The sequence below is a fragment of the Gopherus flavomarginatus genome, chromosome 3, assembly GCF_025201925.1.
Source record: "Gopherus flavomarginatus isolate rGopFla2 chromosome 3, rGopFla2.mat.asm, whole genome shotgun sequence".
NCBI classification, from domain to species: domain Eukaryota; kingdom Metazoa; phylum Chordata; order Testudines; family Testudinidae; genus Gopherus; species Gopherus flavomarginatus.
In genome coordinates this window covers 146,597,252-146,622,808 of record NC_066619.1, presented here as the reverse complement: position 1 = coordinate 146,622,808, position 25,557 = coordinate 146,597,252, and the positions used below count along the sequence as shown (strand labels likewise).

Genomic DNA, 25,557 nt, shown 5'->3' with positions numbered 1-25,557 from the left:
AGATCCCAAAGGTACATCTGTCTCTTCAGCCCCAGCCATCACCAGCTGGCACTTGCCTGACATAGTGTCCATTTCAGGGCACTGAGAAGGCAGTGAATCTGTTCTAAGAGGCACTAGGATGGTGGCTGCAGCAGCATGCGCAAGTAGACTAGCCTGACATGGACAGTTCTTATCTAGTGTGGAAAGGCTGCAGAGGGACATTCGTAAGGTGGAGGGTGACTCTCACCCTGAGTACAGGGGGTCTTCTCATGACAGCCACTGTTTCTTTTTGATGGATTACTTCACTCTGGAAGTCTCTCAAGGGTAGAATAGGGTTCCTGCTCCTTGTGTATATGTTATGGTTGATGATGGTTCCTTATTGTGAGGCAACCCCTAATGATCCCCCCTTTGATGATGGAGGACCTCAGATACAAGATATTTGTCTCCCCATGTATCCTCCTGCAGCTGGATTTGGCGGTTGGGAGGAGTGGGTTATGGGGGAAGCAGGGGTGCTTTGTGCCTCCACAGGAAAGCTGAGTAGTAGGGATAATGCCAGCCTCCAGGGTTGGGTACCTGTGACCAAGACTGTCTGTTGTAATTTTGAAGCCTATGGAGGAAAGTTTCTTTAGCCTCCACACAAGCTCACTGCACCAAGCTCAGCTACCATGGCTCAGGGTGAGGAGGGGAGGTTTTAGACTGGGGAAACCTGCCATAATATGGTAGTAGGACATGTCCTCAAGATCCTATTATAGCCTCAGTCAGATGGGACTAAGAACAAGGTGCAATAATTTCCCCCATACACATCTTGGCTAGTAAAGAGTAGTGCAATCCCATTTTATCTGACAAAATGGAAAAGGAAAGAACTTTTACCCAATAAAATACGTTATCAAATTTAATGCACTTTTCCAAAAACAAATCTTGCTCTGTTTACTTTCCAAATTTATTTTGAATTATTCATTTTCTTTGAATAAGAGAGAGCAGTGTAAACTCTGCAATGTTAGAGGGAAAAGTCCAGCCTTTTGTAAAAGCCTTTTTTTCTAGCATCTTTTGGCATGCTTCCCTGGGTTTTAGATTACTTTGTATGGTAAAACATTACGGAATAAGATAACACTGTTATCAAGGCACTAAAGAAAGGCTGAGTTCTAAAGAAATTGAGCCAGAATTTCTTTTCAAGGACAGCAGTTAGTGTATTTGAATAAGAACCAAATTCAACAAGGGAATAACTAATACAATTGATTTTAAGAAGCAAAAATAATATTTTGCTATATTATGAATGTTAAGCTTGAATACAAAAAAGGACAATGAAGTACATGTGTGCTTTTCAGTCCCTATTTCAGCCATAAGAGAAAAGCACATGCCACAGAAATGTCACTAGTTTACACTTACTACCCATTGCAAACTCACTTTACAAGCAAGCAAGCAAATCAACATGGTTTTATTTTTTAAAGGCTACTACTGGATCACCAAATATATTTGATCCATTTATTCTGACCACATGCAGCTTAATGTTATAATGTTTCACATTACAGTAGTTAAGTTCATGCAATATGTTTTGTAAAAGTAATAAAGACTTTGTAACTACTGTGCTCTTGCTACTGTGTTAGGCCCTCATCTTGCAAGGAATGGTCAGGCTTGATTGTGACAATTATCTGGCTGCAGCTCAGCAAAATAAAATCAGTATTCACAAGCCTATTATCTACATCTAAATAAAATAATTGTTTATACTACCCCCCCACCCATTAGTGTGCATGTACAGAGTTTCTGAAACCTATTTCATGAAGAAAGTAACACTATAGAAACATGTTTAGAAGGAAATCTATTTAAGATTATTTAAGGAATACTATAAATGTTATGTATGTCAACCGTTGGCTAAAGCACTGACTTAAGCTATTCATTCCCTTCAAGACACATTGTTTAAACTTGTGTATCTCCACAGGCTAAGGGCTCTTAGTAAAACCATGTGCCTGATCAATATTCGTACTAGAAAGGCCAACTGCAGCCCTAGCACAAACAGGTGAAACCCTGAGTGAGCTCAGTGAGAGCTGCATCCTCTTACAGCAGAGTCTATGTTTGTCCAGTGTTTCCTACCCCCGTATATTTCATGATCTCCAGCTTAAGGTTATTAAAACAGGATGCTGTCCAACAGGGGGGAAAGTTGGTTCTCTTCGATACATGTTAGCTAAAGCTGTCGAGCAACACGTGTTTCTCGTTTTACACTTATCACTCATTCTTAAAAATAGTATAATATACCATCTGTCACACAACAGCCATTCATAATGAATGAGATTTGGGCTGAGTTTGACTGTGAAAAGCCATTTAACATGAGTATCAGTGTGTGTATGATGAAGTGTTGTAAGCAATTCCCAGGAGTTTTTCCTTCCATACATTATATCAGGACAACCAACTGTCATCTCTCATGTACATACTGTTCTAGAAGCCTGGTTTATTGAGTCATCGCAGACAGCATGCTTAACTTAGGTGAGTATCATCCCAGACAAAATTAATATCATCTGGCCCCTTTTTCCATCAGACTGCTAAGAACAAGCATGCCCTGCTAGATGTTTGCGGCAGTGCGTGAAGTGGCTGACTGGAGCTCAAGAAAGATGCCCAAATGCAGAAAAACACCACGCCAGCAGCATTTTCTCCGCCCCTCTTAGTATAAAGTAACACGCTGAAATGGTTGCTGGTGTTTTCTGAACGTGCTTCTGACACTTTGCTAACTCTATCAACTGATAAATTGTGCCACTTGGGGGACAGGGGAGGAGAGAGCAACCAACCTGTAGAAAAAACTTACACTCTCTCTGTATTTGGAAGGGAATTTCTCCTTCCAGTCTCACCATCATGCCACAAATTCCTCAATTTATAACTCCAAGAGTGAAATCCTGGCCTCATTCAAGTTAATGGCAAAATTCTCACTGACTTCAGTTGGGCCAGAATGCTAACCCGAGCAACTAAGGGTTTGATCCACAGTCCTCTAAAGTCAATGGAAAGACTCCCATTGACGTTAGTGGGCTAGGTCTGGGCTAGTCCTTGAGTCAAAAGGGCAGTGTGAACTCAAATGGAAACATCTTCAATAAGTCTGATACCCTTTTCACTCTTAAGACATCATTTAAATTAGACATAACTACAAAATACAGCAGGATGTATTTTAATTTATTCCATTTGAAACAACAGATAAGCCATTTTTAAACAGAAAAGCTATATACATATTCTGATAGATAGCAAACGACAGATAAATGCAGGTATTCAGGTATTCAGTTGCTGACTTTGTCTACAATACATAGTCATGGTACTTTAGCATTTTGAAACAATGATATGGCCCTGGTGATCAAGTTCATAAGGAAACAAAGACTGTGCTCTTCCTAACAACAAGACAATATTGCCTTAATAAATGTATACAATAAATTCTGTTTGCTTAAATTATTTGCTTATAGTATGTATCAAAAGGGAAAAAAATAGGTTCTGATCCAGCAAGGTACCAAGGTTTGCCATATGAGTAGTCCCACCAATGCCTACTAGGGAAAAATAGATGTCACTGTATTTTGAATCCTAACTAAAGTATATTCTCTACTGCTTGGAAATAGCCCAACTGAGCGCAAGTACCCAAAGCAGCAATAGAAAAGTACTATTCCTGTGTATGATTTTTAAAAGTTCTGGTGATAACAATGCAATATAATTAGATCTGGCAATTTTTTTTGTTTAGATTCAAAAGACAGTATTCATGTTTATTCTAAAGCATTTTTTGCAGATTTATAAGCATTTAAGATCTCAAAATTGTGCAAAATTATGGGCTCTAAGCTTTTTTTAAAATCAATTTAAATTTTCACAGTTGTGGGATATGGGGGTTACACAATGGGGGGGAAATAAATATTTAATAATGGTAGGTATAGAGATTCTGAAAAGTTGAAGCTTTATAACAGTTAAAACACATAAATATCTGTATATCAAACTCTAATAAGTTCTCAAGCAGCTCGTTTCTTACTTTATCTATCTACACATTTTGATTACCATCGATGGATATATTTTTTCATCAATTTCTGTGTGTACAGTGAAATTGATGTTTACTGACATTTACCGATAAAAAACTAATCCCTCTAAGCCTAAATATAATTTTACAGTTAGAGAACAATCCAGCAACATAGATTTCCCCCTCTCAAGTGAGGTTAGAATGTTGAAGCTATTTATCATCCATTCGAACATTCTGGGACAAATTCAGCAAAAATAATCTTCAAGATCAACTATTCATTTTTTCTAGGCAACGCTTAGCTTTGGAAGCACTCTTGTTAACATTCCACCCAGCCTGTGTGATCTCTCCATTATCCATGAGTCTCACAAACCTTAAGCTCATAATATAGTACTACTTCCAGAATATGTAAAACTTGTCCTGGTCATGCCCTACCATTTCTTAGTTTTCAGAATGGAGAGAGGGTAAGTAGTGGTGACTCCCAGGGATCTGTACTGGGCCCAGATCTATTTAACATATTCATAAATGATCTGGAAAAAGGGGTAAACAGTGAGGTGGCAACATTTGCAGATGATACAAAACTACTCAAGATAGTTAAGTCCCAGGCAGACTGCGAAGAGCTACAAAAGGATCTCACAAAACTGGGTGACTGGGCAACAAAATGGCAGATTAAATTTAATGTTGATAAATGCCAAGTAATGCACATTGGAAAACATAATCCTAACTATACATATACAACAATGGGTTCTAAATTAGCTGTTACCACTCAAGAAAGAGATCTTGGAGTCATTGTGGATAGTTCTCTCAAATCATCCACTCAATGTGCAGCGACAGTCAAAAAGCGAACAAAATATTGGGAATCATCAAGAAAGAGATAGATAATAAGACAGAAAATATCATATTGCCTCTATATAAATCCATGGTACACCCACACCTTGAATACTGCGTGCAGATGCGGTCGCCCCATCTCAAAAAAGATATATTGGAATAGGGAAAGGTTCAGAAAAGGGCAACAAAAATTATTAGGGGTATAGAATGGCTTCCGTATGAGGAGAGATTAATAAGACTGGGACTTTTCAGCTTAGAAAAGAGACAACTAAGGGGGGACATGATAGAGGTCTATAAAATCATGAGTGGTACAGAGAAAGTAAATAAGGAAGTGCTGTTTACTCCTCATGATACAAGAACAAGGGGCCACCAAATGAAATTACTAGGTAGCAGGTTTAAAGCAAACACAAGGAAGTATTTTTTCATACAACACACTGTCAACCTCTGGAACTCATTGCCAGAGGGTGTTGTGAAGGCCAATACTATAACGGGGTTCAAAAGGAGCTAGATAGATTCACGAAAGATAGGACCATCAATGGCTAGGTGTCCCTAGCCTCTGTTTGCCAGAACCTGGTATTGGGTGACAGGGCATGGATCACTTGCTGATAACTTGTCTGTTCATTCCCTTTGGGGCATCTGCCATTGACCACTGTCAGTAGACAGGATACTGGGCTTGATAGACCTTTGGTCTGACCCAGTATAGCCATTCTTATGTTCTTATGATTTTAGCTTAGAAATGCACCTGACCCAAAACCTTGACCACCTCTGAATGGTGAGGATGTGCAGATCAAAGTCCGGTCTATGATTGGTCTAAAATTGATCAATCTGTATAAATCAGGAAGTCAGTTTAAAGGACTGGTGATAGTCTGAGAAGTGATTCTGTTAAAAAAATAAATAAAAATAAGTGGTTGGGTTTATACTCCTCCTCTATGACTCTTCCATAGTAAATCGGTTCACTTTACAAGCCGTAAGATTTTTTTTTCTAAGTGTTAATACATGTCCAACACGCTGTGTTCTTACTGCCCTGGACACATCACCACTGTGCAATAAAAGCTCTCCAATCAGAGATCAGCTGACAGGCTCATGGAGATCCCAGCTCTCTTTCCCATATTTCTTTTCTGATGTTTGCAATGTGTGGACCAGAAGGCAGCTAGGTATGGGATTTTTGCTCAGCACACACTCTCTAAGTACAGCTGTACCCACAATGAGAGAATGCTGCCATGTCCTTACTGCCATGAAGCACGTGCAGCTCATTTGAGATGTTGTTGCCATTCTGCAGCTAACTAACAGGGGCATTTAAGTGCAACACACAGGGAGGAAGGATGGTCCAGTGTCTAGGGCACTAGCTTGGGTTTTAGGAGATCTGGGTTCAAATCCCTTACTTACTACAGACTTCCTGTATGACTTGGGCAAATCAGTTAGCCTGTCTGTGCCTCAGCCCCCCATCTGTTAAAGGGGGATAATAGGACTTCCTATCTGAAAGGAGTGTTATGTGACTAAATAGATTTCCAGTGCTCAAATACTACAGTAAGGGGAGCCAAATAAGTACTTTAGATAGAGAATACAGACTTGCCTTCCCTGAAAGAGACTGCCCCCGTCACTTCTTCTCTATGAGACCTACTGGGCTCCTTGGCTGGGCAATGCTTAGTGCAGATTGATACATATTAGAAAGAAATTAAAAAAAAAAGACACAGTTTTGAGCTGCTTAAATGGGCCTTTGTTAGGAGCACACTGAAAGTTACAGAGGGAGCTGGTAGCAACCCCCATATTTAGGTTGCATATCAACCCATTACAACAGATCTTTTCAACCTTTCTTTTTTGAGAAGCTCTAACACCTCCATTGCTTTCAGCAGGCCTCTGACGTGTGTATAAATTATGCCCACTAACACCTGCTAAAAAGGCTTAGTTCCTTTAAATTGGGCCTTCAAGTTTAAAATCAAACCTAGGAAGGAAAAATACCCTTTCTTATTTGTGAATCTGTTTCCCAGAGTGTCTCTCAATATTTCATTTTAAATTTCAATCTCCTAAGTTTCTTGATTCATCTAAAATATTTATTCTTCCTGAACACCAGCATCAGTTTTTATTTCATTCTTGAAAACTGAGTGCACACCTGTGCTTATCTCTAAACCTGCAGGCTAAGAGACTGCTGATTTGCAAAATCCACATAGTATTAGATGATTTCAATTAAGGGTACATTTCTGTTGGCACTTGTAAATGTGCACTCTCCCCACCAGTGATATAGTGAAAGGAGATTGGTGGGGTAAGTAATGCATTCTTTGTTTCTGACTCCAAGGAAGAAAAAGAACTAATAAGGGAATCTGGGAATTCCACTGAATAAAAAACTGATTTTTTTGTTTTGTTTTGATTTTGTTTGTTTGTTTGGCTGCAATCCCTATGAAATTGTATGCCTTGGAAGAAAGGCAGTTTGTCAGCAAGATACAACGTAAAGATTCTTTGCTCAAAAATCAGAAATAACCATAATGGGTGGTTAGGTTAGTATTTTTATGGTCCCTAGCTCATGCACACGTCATTCATTTAACTAAGTGGAACACGGGAAGCTTTGCTTTAGCAGGGATGCTTTCATAACCAAACCAGAGTGTACACAGCCATGTTTAACCCCTTAGGAACACTTGTTATTTTCTCTTGGGGGATGTGGGGAGAGCATGCAGGGATGGCCTACCCCCTAGGAAGGGAATAACCCAGAGAGATGGAATCTGAAGGAACCACAGGACCATTTATGTAATAAAAACTGGCAGCCAGCAATGCATTGCTGTGAGAGCTTGAAAACATTGTTTCTCAGCCATCTGTGGTTAAGAAAGGAAATCCCCACAAAGAAAGGCAAGGGAGGTGCGGATACAGGATTCAAAAATCTTATGGCACTGAAAAATAATTAAGAACAGTATTCTTGGGAGAAGTGGTTTCATTAAATTGTTTTCAGGTTGCAATTTTCTCTCATCTTCTCCCTCCCCTCAACAATGTTAAAGCAATAAAAGTATCAGATTGCTTTCTAGTGCATGGATTCTCTTAAAACTGTCATTATTCAATTATCTGTCTATTCACTGGCCCTAAGGTCCAGCGGAGGAGATATTGTGAGCTTTCATTTAATGTTTTTAAACGCACTTCTGTCCACTTGTGATACAATAAAACTTTATTGAATTCTGTTCCCACATCACACTTAACATCCTTCACTTTTATTGATATGTGAGCCAACCCACTCTTCTGTCAGCAATAAGAAGAGTATTTCCAGCAAAGAAATTACCTTTTTTGCCATCAATACCGCAACAGGGAAATGTGAATTCAACATATATGATTTTTTTTAAAACCAGTCTTTAACAAAGAGATGAATGATAGTTAAGTGTTGCTTCCCGCCCACCCCACCTCCATCACCTTGTCAGCATTTAAAAGTATATGGGACTATTCTAAGGATGAGAGAGAGTTGGTCACCTGGTGATACTGACTAGTCCTGTTCAGCCAGAGGGGAGAGAAGTCAGGACAATCTATCCCTTGTCAGAAGCCAGATCCATTTTTTCTTCTTAAAGCAAATAATTCCCAGAGTGAGTGAGGCTGGCGGAAAGGAAGGACTAGGGATATATAATACAGCAGCCATTTTCAAAAGAGAACATGGGCTGGTAAAGTCATAAGAGGATACGTTTTTCAGAAAGAAATGGAGAGGCTTTTGGTGGACAATGCACCGTCACCAGCAAATCTTCCTGCAACTGATGGAAGTTATGGAAAATTAGAGAAACAGGAGAAAAGAAAAACAAAACAATGCAAGGCAGGACGGGGGAACCAATAGAGAGTTTAAAATATTCCATACGCTTTTCTTTGAGGGAACAGGCACAACAGTGTTCTACTGAGCATCAGTGTTCAAGGTCAACTATCTCATCAAACTACAAACAATTCCCACATGCTGCTCTACTGGAACATATACTCAACTTTCCTTTGCTGTTTAGCAAATATTTCTATTAATGCTATGGCTGTATATATAGCCCACGATTTGAAACCTTACGGAGTAAACCGACAACTTAGACATAGCAGGCTGAGATTACATTCTAATGGAACGTGTGATGAAACATTAATGCCTTAATTACAAAAGCTGATGCACTTCTTCAGGAGAATAGCACACTGCAAAGCTTAATTCAAAAAGGTAACAGGGCACTAGGTCTCCTGAGAATAGCTCCACTATGCCACAGAAAATCTACAACGGAGGCAGGAAATTGCCCAAAAAAACATAGTCCATTTTACCTCAGCAAATAGACAAGAAGGAATTCAGGTTTACTCAGTGGTGCTGTGCAAGCCACTTTTAACTTGTAAGGCACTCAAAAGACATCCTAAACCTCACCGTCTAGACTAAACCCAGTGCAGGAATGACTAGGTAGGTCTTGTTGGAAGAAACTGGAGCATACCCATGAGTAGAGATAACGTCTGTGTTTGACTGGCCAAAAGATGGAAACCTTCACTGCACACAGTGTGTTGGCACTAATATGATCTGAAGTAACAAATGCAAGGAAGGGCTTGTCTACATTACCAGCTGGATTGACGGGCAGTGATCGATCCAGTTGGAGCCACTTGTCATGTCTAATAAAGACATGATAAATTGACTGCCAATTGCTCTAGCATCGACTCCGGTACTCCAGCTCAATGAGAAGCACAAGGGGAATTGACAGAAGAGTGTCTCCCATTGACACAGCACAGTGAAGACACCATGGTGAGTAGATCTAAATATGTTGACTTTAGCTACGTTATTCACGTAGCTGAAGTTGCATAACTTTGATCATCCCCCGCCACCCCGTAGTGTAGACCAGAATGAAGAGAGATGCTCCACTCGGCCATTCATATATCACTTGCCCCAGCTGATGAGTGCTGCAAACTGCATGCGCACAGCATGCCCTACTGATGGCTGTGGCTGCAGAATTGGTCTCACTGTATCTCCTCAGCTGAGTTCCTCTCCGAAGGTGACCCAGACAGTGCTCTCACATGAAGAGAATGGGTGGTCAGATGACTGGCTTGTTTGTCTTCTCAGAGGATAAACCCCTCCCCCATACACTGCTACAAGTCAGCAAATGAGACTGCTAGAAAATGGTGTGACATCTTCACAGTCAGCAAGAAAGCCATGTGGTAGATAAGCAGGTAAATAAAGTGTTACCATCCCTATTTCAGAGGAAACAGACACTGCAAAACTCACATTGATTCCCTAAGGGCAGTGCAGCTCAGTGGATTAAGCACAGGTTGTGGGGTTCAATCCTGGTCCCATTAAAGCCAAAGGCGGTTTTGTCATTGAAATCACTGAGGTAGGATTTCACTCCTGGATTATAATGTTGCTCTTGACACTCTCTTGCTGTGTGAACCACTTCCACCGTGAAAGCCACAGGATGATTTTTCCCTGCCTCATGTGGTGGGGATGTTGTGGGGGCATAACTAAATATTGTTTGCAAACCACTACAGAAGTGTAACACCTTGCCAACGCCAGGCACTGGAAAGAACAGAATAGAGAAATTCTGGTGTGAAAGCCCTGTGCTCACTTGCCTTTGAGGGGACAGGACACATGGACACGGACACTCCCGCACAACGTGCCAGGTCCTTTGCTGGGGAATGGTGGTGTAGCTCTCTGTAATTAATGGAGCTATATACCAGCTGAGGATCTGGCCCATAATGTTAATAACAAATGCTGCAATTTTTGCAAATCAGAACTAGGAAAAGTCAGAATTCACCACAATGATTATCCCCGCCTCCAGCCTTGTACAAAGATTACTCTAGTAGGTATTAAAAAACCCACAGCCACACAACACCCTAACCTGATTTTAAAGGCATCATATTTCACGTTTGGATCATTAAAAACATTCAATCCCTACTGTACATTTGGTACTGAGCAGCCTACCACAAGAGTTATTTTACATCTTGCACATAAGACCGATTAGCACCTCAGGGCATAATATTCACATATTACCTTCCTCACAATGCACCACTATTCTCCTTTGTTTTCTATGCAACAAAGGCTATTGGTAATGACTAGTTCTTTACCAGAATGATCTCAGGAGGAAATAATACATGCCATGTAAATTGCAAATCGTAAGAAATACGACTTATGGTAAGTACAACCTCCTCCCTCCTCCCCCCACACTCTCCCCCACCACATATCTTTTTTTTTTTTTTTTGGTAATGAAATGAAACACGGTCTTGCTAGTAGGTCACCTGCAAACTAGTAATTTTGTATAAAGCTCTATGGGTCACATCCAAAGCACACTGATGTCCATCTTTTCATTGCTTTCAATGGGTTTTGAATCAGCCCCAATGTAAGACATCAGTTGTTGCATCTAGAAGCTTCATGGTTTTTGTTTTTAATACTGAGACATGGACATAGTCCTAATGTTGAGCCCTGTTTTCTCCAATTGGCTGAGACAGACTAAGGGTCCCTTGGCGGCGTACGTCACTTTTGTTCAGGGACAAGGGCAGTGAGTGCTTTTGTTTTCTTGCATCCCTCACTTTTCAGTTCCCAGCCATTTCTCGACAGCCATATCACCTTTCAACCCTTTCAGTCCCCACAGCAGATGGGCAGCCAGTTTCTCGGTGAGAGGTGTGTACAGTTTGAGGAACTGTAAACATGAGCAAGGAAGCTCATAACTTTCCCTGAGGAGATCATGTTTGTCACTTTCAAGACACATTCCTGCTCTGGTGGCTTGACATCCAAGCACGAGCCTATTTGTTTATGATCCCAGCTATCTTCTTCCACGGGTCAAGTGCCGTGCTTCAGAAGAATGAAATGTTTTCTGGCTGGCTCTCACTACTCGATCCCATACATATTAAATTAATTAGGGAAGACCAGGGGTGATTTTAGTTTTCCCTAATTTGTTCCCCGAGGTGCACGATTTGAAAGCTTTAAGAAATCCAGGGTAAGAAACCCAGAAATGATTTAGTTTTGCATGACTTTATTCTTTAGTATTGCTAACTGAATATTTATATACCTCTTTGCGATATACAATTTTTTCGATAGCAGAATTGTTAATGCGTCCTGCTGCTACGAAAAGCAAATTCTGAAGCATGCTTTACTTTTTGGTAATGCTGATTTTGCTCTATTAAAAATATAACACTACAACTACAGATGAAAGTTTTTCTAAACCTAGAAAAAAATTAAGGCTTTCAGGGCCTGCACGTAACTTCCCTTAATCATTTCAGAAACTTACAGTTTCATAATTCCTACCATCAATATTATGCTCTCATCAATTAGCTTCCTATTTGCTTGTCCCTGCGAGGAGATGTAATATGGGACTTAAAAGGTAACGATAAAATGGAACTAATTAAAATATCATAGATCAGTCTTAAAAAAACGTTGATATACAAATTACAATCAGAAAACTGTATAGCGAGCAATAAAAAAACCCCACCCTAATTAATAGTAGTGTTTCATTTAACAGGAGCATCCATCACACAATGAGTGAGATTTTCAAACCCTCATCAACTGAATCGGGTGTGGTGTGTACACTTTTGCCAATTTTGTCATTGAGTGGTGGTTTGTTTACCCACCCCTCCCCATGGGTTCAAGGCCTAATCTGCAAGCAAAATGAGATCTCTATCAATGAGAAGTGAAAATATATTAATATACATACTGTACGGGACACATTCATACTGCACTTCCAGGTATTTGTACGTTCCCGGGCAAGGGTCTGGAAACACATCAGGGCCCGCTACCACTGCACACTGTGTACGATTACTGCATCTGAAAGGCAAAGAGAATGACAATCAAAATACAGATGGAGAAGATGTTGCGTAAAATGTTCATAAGTGTCCAAGTTACTTAGGCATCTAAGTCCCATTTTCAAACGTGATTTCTCTGCCTCAGTCTCACTGACTTTCAGTGGAGTGTGGGAGTACGTCACTTTTGAAAATGGGGCATAGGCTCTTATGTCACTCAACTGCTTTTTTACCCATTATTTATAATTTTAGTTCCATCTAAGCTACTGAGAGCTAATAGTTTTAAGTTGTTTGGGATTTCTTTTTTTAAGAATTGACTTACTTTTTATTGTTTTTTGTATGACAGTTATACAAGAGAATATCTGAAGTGCATCCATTCAGTGTACCCAGGACATCAGCAGCAAATTTAAAGCATGTAGCATGCAGCTGAAATATCCATTGAGATCCTGAACCTACAACGGGACCTACGCAATCAGACTCTCATACCCGAAGGGGCTCCCATTGAAATCCATGAGATTATTGATAAAAATATGAGCCTTGACAGATGAATTTATTTAGGCCCTAATCCTGCAGACACTTTTGCACATCTTTTAGTGATTGTGGGATCAGGACCTTAAATTATACTAAATGGTCACAGATATGTCACTATGGAGACACTTGTTCAAAAGACAAGAGACCTAATTCCACAACCCTTTCAAGGATGACTAGCAGGATTAAAAGTTGCACAACTGTGCCCAACATTTGGAACTAGATTATCCATAGTCAGTAAGACAATAATCAACCTTTAAAATCTAAACAAACAAAGTTAACTGCATTAACTGTGTCAGTGACTTGATTATAAATTATTGCACCCATTAATTGAAAAATGCTGACGTAGTTTAAACCCAAAATTTTGTGGCTTTTCTTTGCTTGTAAATGTTTTAATGTTGTTTTTATTTCAATGGAAACAGGAGTAGTATTTTTTAAAACCACTCTGTCAATGTTGGAAATCTAAACTGCATTGTGCTAAAATGAATGAGAACAGAAATCTAATGTAACTTTAAGTTGCACTGTTCAAGACAAAGTGCAAAGAGTATATCAACATATGTCAGATTTAGTATTAGTTGTAACTAAACACATACTTTCAAATGAACAAGAATATGATATTCGTATCAACAGTGCCCCTTTAAACACCATTCTATAGAATAATGACGTATAATTCAAAAAGGTGACTGGAAACAGTGACAAACAGGAAAGAAACAATTAGTCATCAAGTAAACTGTCTAAAGAACAGCGCTGTTCTGCTCTAATGCCTAAAGAATGGTATTTTACACCCAAATGCACGGTACATTTATATTTGTCATATAGAGCTGCAATGCACGTGACTCAGATATTACATATTTCCAAAAGTAAGTTTGTTTTCGCTGGAGAGCCAATTCTACAGACACATTGAGGCAATAGCTACATTACTCAGGCAAATAATCTCTTTGATGTTAGCAGGGCTAATCATGTAAGTGAAGTTATTTGCATGTATAAATGGTTGCACTATTGAGTGCAGAAATATGGCCTCTATTTGACACACATGCTTGACTCCCCTTAGTTTTACTGAAAAATTTGTATGTGCATCCAGAGTTCAAAGTATACATTTGAACTGAGAATGTTCCTATTGGAATATTTTATTAATGTGTTTCGGATACAGACTCATTTAGCAAACAGTGGTTCTAAACAGAAAACTCCTGAAGTGTTTGTTCAGGGGGGAAAATGACAATATCCTCCTTCATTTTCATTCCTTTCCATACTGGATACAGAATTCCTTGGGGATAGAGCATGGCAGTTACTTTCAATAAAATGCTTCTTCCTCTGATATGACATTGGACCTCTGACCCCACCTTTCTATTGGCAAAAGCACCAGCATCCAGAGTAGAACTCATTTCGCTCTGGAGTGGAAATGTTTTGTGTTTACCTGAGGCTACAGTTTGTCAGCCTTAATGAGGATTTTATTTTAGCCCATAAATTAAAACGGATTCATTAGTGAGTGCCTTAAGCTCAATATTTAAAAAAAAAATACAGAAAGATTAATAAAACCCTACTCATCAGACAATTTAGCAGCATAACAGATAATCCAGAGGGCTGGAATGTTCTAACGTTTGCCGATTGAGACTTATGCCAGCTGATGGTTGCCACAGATAAGAAACAACTTTTATTATATAAATGGAGGAATAAATGTATTAACTTGAGGGCTAATTTTGATGTCCTCACCCTTGCTACTGTGAGACAGGTGGCTTGGCAAGGATATATAGATAGTTAGGACAGTGTGTGCAGGCAGGCTTCCAAGCAAAGACTTTGAACATAATCCAAAATTTCACTTCCAACAAAAAGCTTTTATTGAGCTCAATGTGCCTTTCAAAATGCAATAGTGTTGGACTAATCCATAGTGTCTATGGCTTCATGGACAGTCCCCGCCACGTTACATCGAATAACAATAATGCATCTAAAAGGTATGCTTCGAAATCATGAGTCAGGCTCAAAAAAAAATCATGAGGTGGGCTTCAAAATCATGAAATGTAAACAAATAAATTAATTGTGAGGTCTTTTTATTTACTGTCTTATTTCTGTAGCCTTGAGGGATGCACTCGCTTCATATTTTAAAGTTTTTCTCTGCAACCATGCCAGCAAGAAATTTGCTTTTGCTTTGTTTTGTAAGTGAAAGCTCAGCTTCTCATGTTAGCAAATGAACCAAGGTGCTGATGCTTTAAAAAAAACAAAAACAAACCACCACCAACACTTCCCCCCACACACATATAAATATTGTGGGAATTGCAATAAAATCGCAAGAGTTGGCAATCCTGGACACAGCAACTTTCCAAACACATATTATCAGTGTAGGTCCTGAATTCAAACGTACATCTTTCACTCTCTTCCAGAACAGTGTGCGATCTGGGACACCACTTGTATCTACTGGGTTCCGGGAAGTGGGCGGGCAGCCCGCCCACTCCTAAAGGATCCCCCCTCAGCCTAAGAGGAGGATCTACAGGACGTCAAAACCCAACTGAGTTCGGGGGGCGGGGGGAGAGGACACCACCTGTAGCGGGGTGGACACCCGCTCCTGCCCTGAAGGGCTTAAAACAGCCAGGAACAGGGCTGTGGCTGGGGCAAGAAACCTGGGTAGATTGGGGGAAGTAGGCTCAGTTGTGGGCCATGCCCCAATCAGGCCACAGCTGGCCTATATAAAGAGGCAGTGAGCCAGGAGCCTGGTCAGTCTCTCTCTGTTTGTAGAGGGAGAAGGGCCTGGGTGGCAGGGAGCTGGAGACAGGGTACCTGGGTGAAGCAGGGCTGGGGAAAGGCAGAGGAGCTGGGGAGCTCCAGCCTGGAAAGCCCCAGGCTGTGGCCTAGCATTGGGCTAACAGGTACTGGGGGTTGCAGAGAGCAGCCCAGAGGTTCGCAAAGGCAGCAGGTCCAAACCCAACCTTGCCAGAGATGAGTTGGCTGATACTGCAGTCTGCCCCAGGGTGTGGGGCTAGACAATGACTGGCAGTAGCTGTATACTGAGGCGAGGTGGGGACAGTGGGTGGGGGTTTCCCGGGGAGGGGAGACCCTGAGACAAGGGGTTACTGTGGGGGGGCAGCGTCCCAGCTAATAGGGCATCGGGTCCAGGGAGGGACACGGGGGCCAGAGGACAGGCGGATCACCGGCCTGCAGAGGGCGCTCCGGAGCTGGAATGAGCTAATTCCTAGAATATACCAGCAGGAGGTGCCGCAGGGGTGAGTCCGCACCTCTACACCCCCAAACAGACAAAAAAGATCAAGCATTAAGGGAGGGAGGGGTGTGACAGTAGCTTATAAATTACCAGCAATAACTACTAGTTAGTTCCCAAAGTGCAAAGGTTGGTTGGGAGCACTGGGTCACCCACCAAACTAAGAACATAAGAACAGCCATACTGGGTCAGACCAATTGTCCATCTAGCCCAGCATCAATCATAGAATCATAGAATATCAGGGTTGGAAGGGACCTCAGGAGGTCATCTAGTCCAACCCCCTGCTCAAAGCAGGACCAATTCCCAACTAAATCATCCCAGCCAGGGCCTTGTCAAGCCTGACCTTAAAAAACCTCTAAGGAAGGACATTCCACCACCTCCCTAGGTAACCCATTCCAGTGCTTCACCACCCTCCTAGTGAAAAAGTTTTTCCTAATATCCTACCTAAACCTCCCTCACTGCAACTTGGGACCGTTACTCCATGTTCCGTCATCAGGTGCTTCAAAGGGAATGAGCCAATAGGTAATCATCAAGTGACCTATCCCGCTATCACCCATTCCCAGCTTCTGGCAAACAGAGGCTAGGGGCACTTCAGAGCATGGGGTTGCATCCCTGCCCATCCTAGCTAATAGTCACTGGTGGACCGATCCTCCATGAACTTCTCTAGTTCTTCTTTTAACCGTGTTATAGTCTTGGCCTTCATAACGTCCTCTGGCAAGGAGTTCCACAGGTTGATTGTGCACTGTGTGAAGAAGTACTTCCTTTTGTTTGTTTTAAACCTTCTGCCTATTGATATAGTATTGAATAGTTGGGATTATGTTTTCCAATGTGCATTACTTGGCATTTATCAACATTGAGTTTCATCTGCCACTTTGTTCCTCAGTCACCCAGTTTTGTGAGGTCCCTTTGTAAATCTTTGCAGTCTGCTTTGGACTTAACTATCTTGAGTAGTTTTGTATCATCTGCAAATTTTGCCACTTCACTGTGTACCCCCTTTTCCAGATCATTTATGAATACGTTGAACAGTACTTGTCCCAGTACAGGCCCCCGGGGGACACCGCTATTTACCTCTCTCCATTCTGAAAACTGACCATTTATTCCTATCCATTGTTTCCTATCTTTTAACAAGTTACTGATCCAGAAGAGAACCTTCCTTCTTATCCCATGACAGCTTACTTTGCTTAAGAGCCTTTGGTGAGGGATCTCATCAAAAACTTTCTGAGAATCTAATTACAGTATATCCACTGGATCACCCTTGGTGAGACCTGATTTCCCTTTACAAAAACCATGTTGATTCTTCCCCAACAAATTGTGTTTGTGTCTGATAATTCTGTTCTTTGCTATAGTTTCAACCAGTCTGCATGGTACTGAAGTTAGGCTTACCGGCCATTAAAAAATTGGTGGCACATTAGCTATCCTCCAGTCATTTGGTACATAAGCTGATTTAAATGATAGGTTACATGCCACAGTTAGCAGTTCTTCAATTTCACATTTGAGTTCCTTCGGAACTCTCGGGCGAATACCATCTGGTCCTGGTGACTTATTACTGTTTAATTTATCAATTTGTTCCAAAACCTCCTCAAATGAAATCTCAATCTGGGACAGTTCCTCAGATTTGTCACCTACAAAGGTGGCTCGGGTTTGGGAATCTCCCTCACATCCTCAGCCTCAGTGACTGATGCAAAGAATTCATTTAGTTTCTCTGCAATGGCCTTTTCTTCCTTGAGAGCTCCTTTAGCATCTCAATCATCCAGCGCTCCCTTTCAACCCCTCCCTGGTTGTTTAGCAGGTTTCATGCTTCTGATCTGCTTACTTTTTTTTTCAGTTACTTTTTGAGTCTTTGATTAGCTGGTCTTCAAATTCTTTTTTGGTCTTCCTAATTATATTTTTACACTTCACTTGCCAGAGTTTATGCTCCTTTCTATTTTCTTCAATAGGATTTAACTTCCACGTTCTAAAGGATGCCTTTTTGCTTCTAACTGCTTTTTTACTTCATTGTTTAGCCACGGTGGCACTTTTTTGGTTCTCTTACTGTTAGTTTTTTTTAATTTGGCGTATACATTTAAATTGAGTCTCTATTATAATGTCTTTAAAAAGTTTCCATGCAGCTTGCAAGGATTTCACGTTTGGCCTTTTAATATCTCTTTAACTAACTTCCTCATGTTTGTGTACCACCCCTTTCTGAAATTAAATGCTACAATGGTGGATTTGTTTGGTGTCCCCTCCTCCCTCCACAGAGACGTGAAATTTTGTTATGTTACGGTCACTATTACCAAGCAATTGAGCTATATTCAATTCTTGGACCAGGTCCTTCGCTTCACTTAGGACTAAATAAAAAACTGCCTCTCCTCTTGTGGGTTCCAGTACAAGCTGCTCCAAGAAGCAGTCATTTAAGGTGTCCAGAAACTTTATCTCTGCATCCCATCCTGAGGTGACATGTACCCAATCAATATGAGGATAGCTGAAATCCCCAATTATTATTAATTTTTTAAAAAAATTTATAGCCTCTCTAATCTCCCTGAGCATTTCCAAGTCACTTTCACCATCCTGGTAAGGTGGTCGGTAATATATCCCTACTGCTATGTTCTTATTATTAAATCATGGAATTACTATCCATAGAGATTCTATGGTAAAGTTTGGTTCATTTGATTCTACACTTTCTTTCACACACAGTGCCATTTCCCCACCAGCACGACCTGTTCTGTCCTTCCAATATATTTTGTTCCCTGTTATTACTGGGTCCCATTGATTATCCTCATTCCACCAAGTTTCTGTAATGCCTTTCTATCAATATCCTCATTTAATACGAGGCACTCAGGTTCACCCATCTTAGTATTTAGACTTCTACCACTATTTATTCAGGGTTATTTAATCAGACCCTAATAGAATTGAAGGGCCACAAGCTTCTCTCAGATACTTGCGCATAACTCTCCCTGACCTCAGAGGGAGGAGCCTCTCAGGGTAGAGGGTGGGATCTCCCCTCTCCACAGTAACATAGAACAGGACTACAGAGAGATTTTCTTTGCAGAATTTCTCCCATATCAGTCCATGGGAGTAGGGTCTGCTCTACACCTCAGCCTGCTGCAAAAGGAGCTGCAAATTCCAAAGTGATAAACAGGAGGACAGGGCCACCTGTACTGAGACGCTGCATTTCCATAACAGCTCCACAGCCTAGGTACTCCTTCTGTTTTGGCAGGGCATCTCATTGGAGGCAACTCCCATCCTTGCTGTGGGCAGGACCTTGGTAGGTAAAGTCATCTCCACAGGCCAAGGGAGAAATGCTGGATACCCCATTAGCCTTGCACCAACCCAACATGGGTCTGCCCACTCCCAGCACCAATTCCTGCAACCTTTCCTCCTTGCATAGCCCAGCTTCTTTGCAGTGAAGAAGTTGATTTGTGAATCAACATTAGTTGATTCAGTTTTTGCCAATCCCAGGCATTCAAAAATGAGGATTCACACCCCAAATAGTCATGATATTGGCTTAAAAATCATGAGCTGTGGGTTGGTTGTTTTTTTTTAAAAGATACATTCTGCATTCTCTTTATTTGTGTTCTGTGTGAGGATTTTTGGAGCCTTGAGGGGCCACATTTTGAAGTTTTTCTCTACAACCATCAGAGCTAGAAACTTACTTTAAAAATAAAATGTTGAAATTATCATGAATCACAAGACTCCAGGAGCTGGAGGGTTGGGTGGAGAGGGAGCGACCCATTGTTGAGAGGCTCATGATAAAAAAAAGACAGTTACTCACCTTTGTAACTGTTGTTCTTCGAAATCTGTTGCTCATATCCACTCCAGTTAGGTGTGCACGCGCTGCGTGCACATTCGTTGGAAGATTTTTATCCTAGCAACACTCGGTGGGTCGGCTGGGCGCCCCCTGGAGTGGTGCCACCATGGCGCCGGATATATACCCCTGCCGACCCAACCACCTCTCAGTTCCTTCTTGCCGGCTACTCTGACAGTGGGGAAGGAGGGTGGGTCTGGAATGGATATGAGCAACACATCTCGAAGAACAACGGTTACAAAGGTGAGTAACCGTCTTTTCTTCTTTGAGTGCTTGCTCATATCCATTCCAGTTAGGTGATTCCCAAGCCTTACCTAGGTGGTGGGGTCGGAGTGAGATGTGGCAGAATGCAAAACGGCTGAGCCAAAGGCTGCATCATCTCTTGACTGTTGAACCAGAGCATAATGCGAAGCAAAGGTGTGGACCGAGGACCAGGTAGCTGCGCAACATATTTCCTGGATTGGTACATGAGCCAGGAAGGCAGCAGATGAAGCCTGAGCCCTGGTAGAATGTGCAGTGAGATGGCTCGAGGGAACATGAGCCAAGTCATAACAAGTGCGGATGCATGCCATCATCCAAGAGGAGATCCTCTGGGAGGAGACAGGTAGGCCCTTCATTCGGTCTGCTACTGCGATGAAGAGTTGGGGCGATTTATGAAAGGGTTTTGTCCGTTCAATATAAAATGCGAGCACCCTACGGACATCTAGGGAGTGCAATTGTTGCTCCCGTCGTGATGAGTGTGGCTTCGGGAAGAAGACCGGAAGGAAGATGTCCTGATTGATATGGAAGGCTGATACCACTTTAGGGTGGAACGCCGGGTGTGGTCGCAACTGCACCTTGTCCTTGTGAAATACAGTATATGGTGGGTCCACCATGAGCGCCCGAAGCTCGGACACTTATCTGTCTGATGTAATGGCTACGAGGAAAACTGTCTTCCAGGACAGGTATAGCAGCGAGCAAGTTGCTAACAGCTCGAATAGGGGAGACATAAGTCTGGTTAAAACCAGGTTGAAGTCCCAGGTAGGGGCTGGGCAGCATACTTGGGGGTATAAGCGCTCCAAGCCCTTGAGGAACCTGGAAACCATAGGGTGTGAAAACACGGAGTGACCACTCTCCCCTGGGTGGAAGGTAGAAATGGCCGCCAAGTGCACCCTCAATGATGATACCGCTAGGCCCTGCTGTTTGAGAGACCAGAGGTAGTCCAGGATGGTGGGGATTGAGACCTTGGTGGGAGAAACATTTTGCGGTTCGCACCAGCAGGAAAAACGCTTCCATTTGGCCAGATACGTAGACCGAGTGGAAGGTTTCCTGCTATCCAGGAGTATTTGTTGTACTGAGGCAGAGCAGCGTAACTCTGACTGGTTCAACCACGCAGGAGCCATGCCGTGAGGTGAAGGGACTGCAGGTCTGGGTGGAGAAGTCTGCTGTGGTCCTGAGTTATGAGGTCTGGGTGAAGAGGCAGGGTAATTGGGCTGGCTATCGACAGGTCGAGCAACATGGTGTACTAGTGCTGCCTGGGCCACGCTGGGGCGATCATGATCAAGCGAGCTCCGTCCCTGTGGAGCTTTAGCAGGACCCTGTGAACGAGCGGGAATGGTGGAAAGGTGTAAAGGAGTTGGCTCGTCCACGGTATCAGGAAAGTGTCCGAGATCGAGCCCGGGGAGAGACCTTGGAAGGAGCAGAACATCTGGCATTTCCTGTTCTCACGGGAAGCGAAGAGGTCTATGCGGGGAAAACCCCACTTCCGGAAAACAGAATGAATAACGTCCGGACGGATTGACCACTCGTGAGAGCAGAAGGATCTGCTGAGTTGATCCGCCAGAGTGTTCCGAACTCCTGGGAGAAAGGACACTACCAGGTCTATCGAGTGGGCTATACGAAAGGAGAGGCGTTTGCAAAAGGGAGGGAAAGGATCCTGTTGAACAACTGATACGTTGCCCTTGGGCGCGCCTTCAAAAGTTTGGTTTAGGTCCCACGGGTGGTTTGGCGGGGCCATGATTCTGACCCCCTTGGGGTCCAGATTGCCGTCTACGATTGCCTCAGCCACGCCTCCTGCTGAAGTCCTGCCGCTGTCTAGACGGGGGTAAGGGCGCTGAGGCTGGGGCTGGAAGGGTCTGCGCTGAGTCTGCGGTGTGTGCATCCTGAGCGAGCGCATGATCACCCTATTGTCCTTCAGACTCTGCAGCCTAGGGTCAGTCTTTTCCGAAAATAGGCCCTGACCTTCGAAGGGCAAGTCCTGTATCGTACGCTGCAATTCAGATGAAAGGCCTGACACCTGAAGCCACGATATTCGCCTCATGGCAATTCCTGAAGCCAGAGTTCTGGCCGCGGAGTCGGCTGCGTCTAACGAGGCCTGGAGAGAAGTTCTCGCCACCTTCTTTCCTTCCTCCAAAAGGGCCGCAAACTCTTGGTGCGAGTCTTGGGGGACTAGCTCTGTGAATTTCTCAACCGCTGCCCAGGTGTTATAGTTATAGCGGCTAAGCAGGGCTTGTTGGTTTGCCATCCTGAGTTGGAGGCCCCCCGCAGAGTAGATTTTACGTCCCAATAAATCCATGCGTCTAGCCTCCTTTGCTTTTGGGGCGGGGGTGTGCTGGCCATGGCGCTCCCTTTCGTTAACTGATTGGACGACGAGGGAGCAGGGAGGAGGGTGTACGTACAGGTACTCGTACCCCTTAGAGGGCACCATGTACTTCCTCTTAACTCCCCTAGCCATGGGCAGAATAGATGCTGGAGACTGTCAGATGGTATCAGCCTTCACTTGGATCGTCCGAATAAATGGTAAGGCCACCCTTGTGGGAGTGTCAGCCGACAAAATATCTACCAGTGGGTCCTCTATCTCCGGAACCTCCTCCACCTGGAGGTTTATATTCAGGGTCACCCGTTTCAGGAGGTCTTGATGTGACCTTAGGTCAATTGGAGGAGGGCCTGAGGAGGATGTCCCCGCCACCGCTTCACCTGGAGAAGAGGAAGAGGAAAGGCCAGGGACAAATCGGGTCCTCCGTTGTCTCGTGGACTTGGGTGACGTCCGGCTCCGGTGGGACCTGAGGGTCTGGTGCCTGAATAGGAGCGTCCCCCATACCCGCAGGAAGGGGGCAGCTAACAGTAGCCTCCGGCACCCGGTGCTCCGATGGTACGGAGCATGATGGCACTGGAGGTCCACCTTGGGCTTGGTGATATGCCCAAGGCATCCAGAAGGACCGCTGATGAGGTCCTTGGTCTTGAGCCTGGGTCTCTTGGAAGACACGGCTGGGGACATCTAAGTCACGGTCCTGTGCATAGGAAGCACTGTCTGCATGGGATGATATAGATGCATGGCGAGACGGCCAAGGAGGAGCTGAAAACCCATGAGAATGGTCTCCATCCCTGGGTAGTCTGTCTGTACGCTGCAGCGGAGCGCGGTACTGGGCGCTATATGGGTACCGGGAACGAGACCGGGACCTGTGACCGGAACGGTGCCGGGAGGTCAACCGGGACCTCTAAGTTCGAAGCCGGGAGCAGCTGTGAGAGATGTGGTGCCGTGAGCGGTGCCGTGAGCTTGATCGGTACCGAGAGTACCAGGCCGGCGAACGGGATCCTGAACGGTGCCACGGTACCGGGACTGTGAGCGGCGTCAGGACCGGGATCGGCGATGGGACCAAGAACGCCGGTGGGACCGCGATCATGATCGGTGCCTCTCAGCGGTGCCAATGGAGGATGGTCTCAGTAGGGCAGGCTTGCCTATGGACCGTATAACCCGCACCGGCAGTGCCGGGGGTTGAGGCAGCGCAGACTCCGTCAGTGCTATCAGTTCCCTTGCCAAAGAGAAAGTCTCCGGCATGGAGGGAATAGTAAGCTCAGCCACGGCGCGTGCCGGGGAGCTGTCAGGCACCGGACTCGACGGCTCTTGAGGGAACGGAATCGACGGTGCTGAAGTTGTCGGTGTCACGGCAGTTGTCAATGCCGGGCAGTCCAACTTAGGCAGGTGCTCTGACTGCGGCGTGGACCTGGAAGCCGCAAGAGTCTTATGTTTTTTTAACCCGCGGGGAGTGGGAGCAGCGCCGAGCAGACATCTGGGCTGGTGACGGTTGGTGCCGAGGGGCCTTAGTGGTACTGGTGCACTCCAGTGCCGAAGATGCACTTCTCCCCAGTGCGGACTGTCCGGCGCTCGGTGCCGAGGGTGGAGGAGTAAGAGCTGCCTCCATCAGGAGCTGAGATGAAAGTGTCGCTCCTTTTTGGTCCATGGCTTGAAGGCCTTGCAAATGCAGCACTTATCTGCGAGGTGGGATTCCCCGAGGCACTTAAGGCAGGGGTTGTGAAGATCTCCTGTACGTATCGGCTTGTGACAGGCCGAGCACAGTTTGAAACCCGGTGAACCTGGCATGGGCCTCGGCACCGGGTGAGGGGAAGGGGCTAATCCCCGAACTCCTCTTAACTATATACACTAACTATGTTAAAGAAAACAATAAACTAACTGCAAGTATAGAAATTTGAACTATATACACAATAACAACGAGAAAACTATGAGTAGCGAGGGTGGTGGAGATCAGCTAAGCCGCGCTCCACTGTTCGAGAAAACTATGAGTAGCGAGGGTGGTGGAGATCAGCTAAGCCGCGCTCCACTGTTCCAACGACCGACATGGGCGGTAAGAAGGAACTGAGGGGCAGTTGGGTCGGCAGGGGTATATATCCGGCACCATGGGGGCGCCACTCCAGGGGCGCCCAGCTGACCCACTGAGTGTTGCTAGGGTAAAAATCTTCCAACGAACGTGTACGCGGCGCGCGCACACCTAACTGGAATGGATATGAGCAAGCACTCGAAGAAGAACTACAAGAGTATGCAGCACTGTTGATACAAAGAGCATCATCTCTTTTCCATACAGATTCCAGCACATTTCATATTTGTAGCAAAAACTTATCCTGTATTTGGCAGTTTAGTTTCTTTTCACTATGCCAGCATAAACCACTCAGATGTTCACTCTAACAAACTTAAAGAGAAAGGCTATTGGAAAATCCTGATATCAGTGACCCAGATGTTCCTGTCATAAGTCAGCTGATTACAATTTTAAAGGGGGAGGCATAGAATAAACACTCATAGTTACTGCTCTGTTTTCAGTACTTTCACTCTCACTTTTTCCACTGACACCACCACTTTGAAGCCCCTTGGGCTGAGTGGTGTTTCACGAGGCAGATTAAAGTCCCTTCTGATAGAAAGTGACATAGCAATGGAAATGTGTTTGCAGTCTTCAGAAGGAAGGAGTGGGGAATCATGGCTTAAACCAGCCTCAACAAACCAGCTCGCGAGGAGCAGCAGCTACGTGATTGAGTTCTTTGTAAATCATAAGATTATGTGCTGAATCCTGTGATTTGTTGGCACTGATTGCAAAGCAGACTCAGTGAGATGCATTAAGGCAAACAGAGACCAGGGACTGGATGACTCAAGGGATTGGAATGAGATATAGATACACACTGGTCATCTTAATCATAGTGAGATGGATGGAGGGATGATATTTAAGGAGTTATTTACCTATAATGAAAACTATGTTCTTAAAGTCTGTATCTTAAGACAGGCCACCCGAAGGGATAAGCAGGTTATCTTCAAGC

The 25,557-nt window shown here is 43.7% G+C and overlaps 1 protein-coding gene across 24 annotated transcripts in view; it reads right to left on the bottom strand.

Annotated features, from left to right (window-relative positions):
- ADGRL3 (adhesion G protein-coupled receptor L3) overlaps nt 1-25,557 on the bottom strand; it is an 814,176-nt gene that overhangs the window by 327,955 nt on the left and 460,664 nt on the right. For all 24 annotated transcript variants that reach the window (XM_050948174.1, XM_050948180.1, XM_050948199.1 and 21 more), the window contains exon 5: nt 12,376-12,485. In XM_050948174.1, coding sequence (XP_050804131.1) covers nt 12,376-12,485 — 110 coding nt within the window. The remainder of the gene's footprint in view (nt 1-12,375; nt 12,486-25,557) is intronic.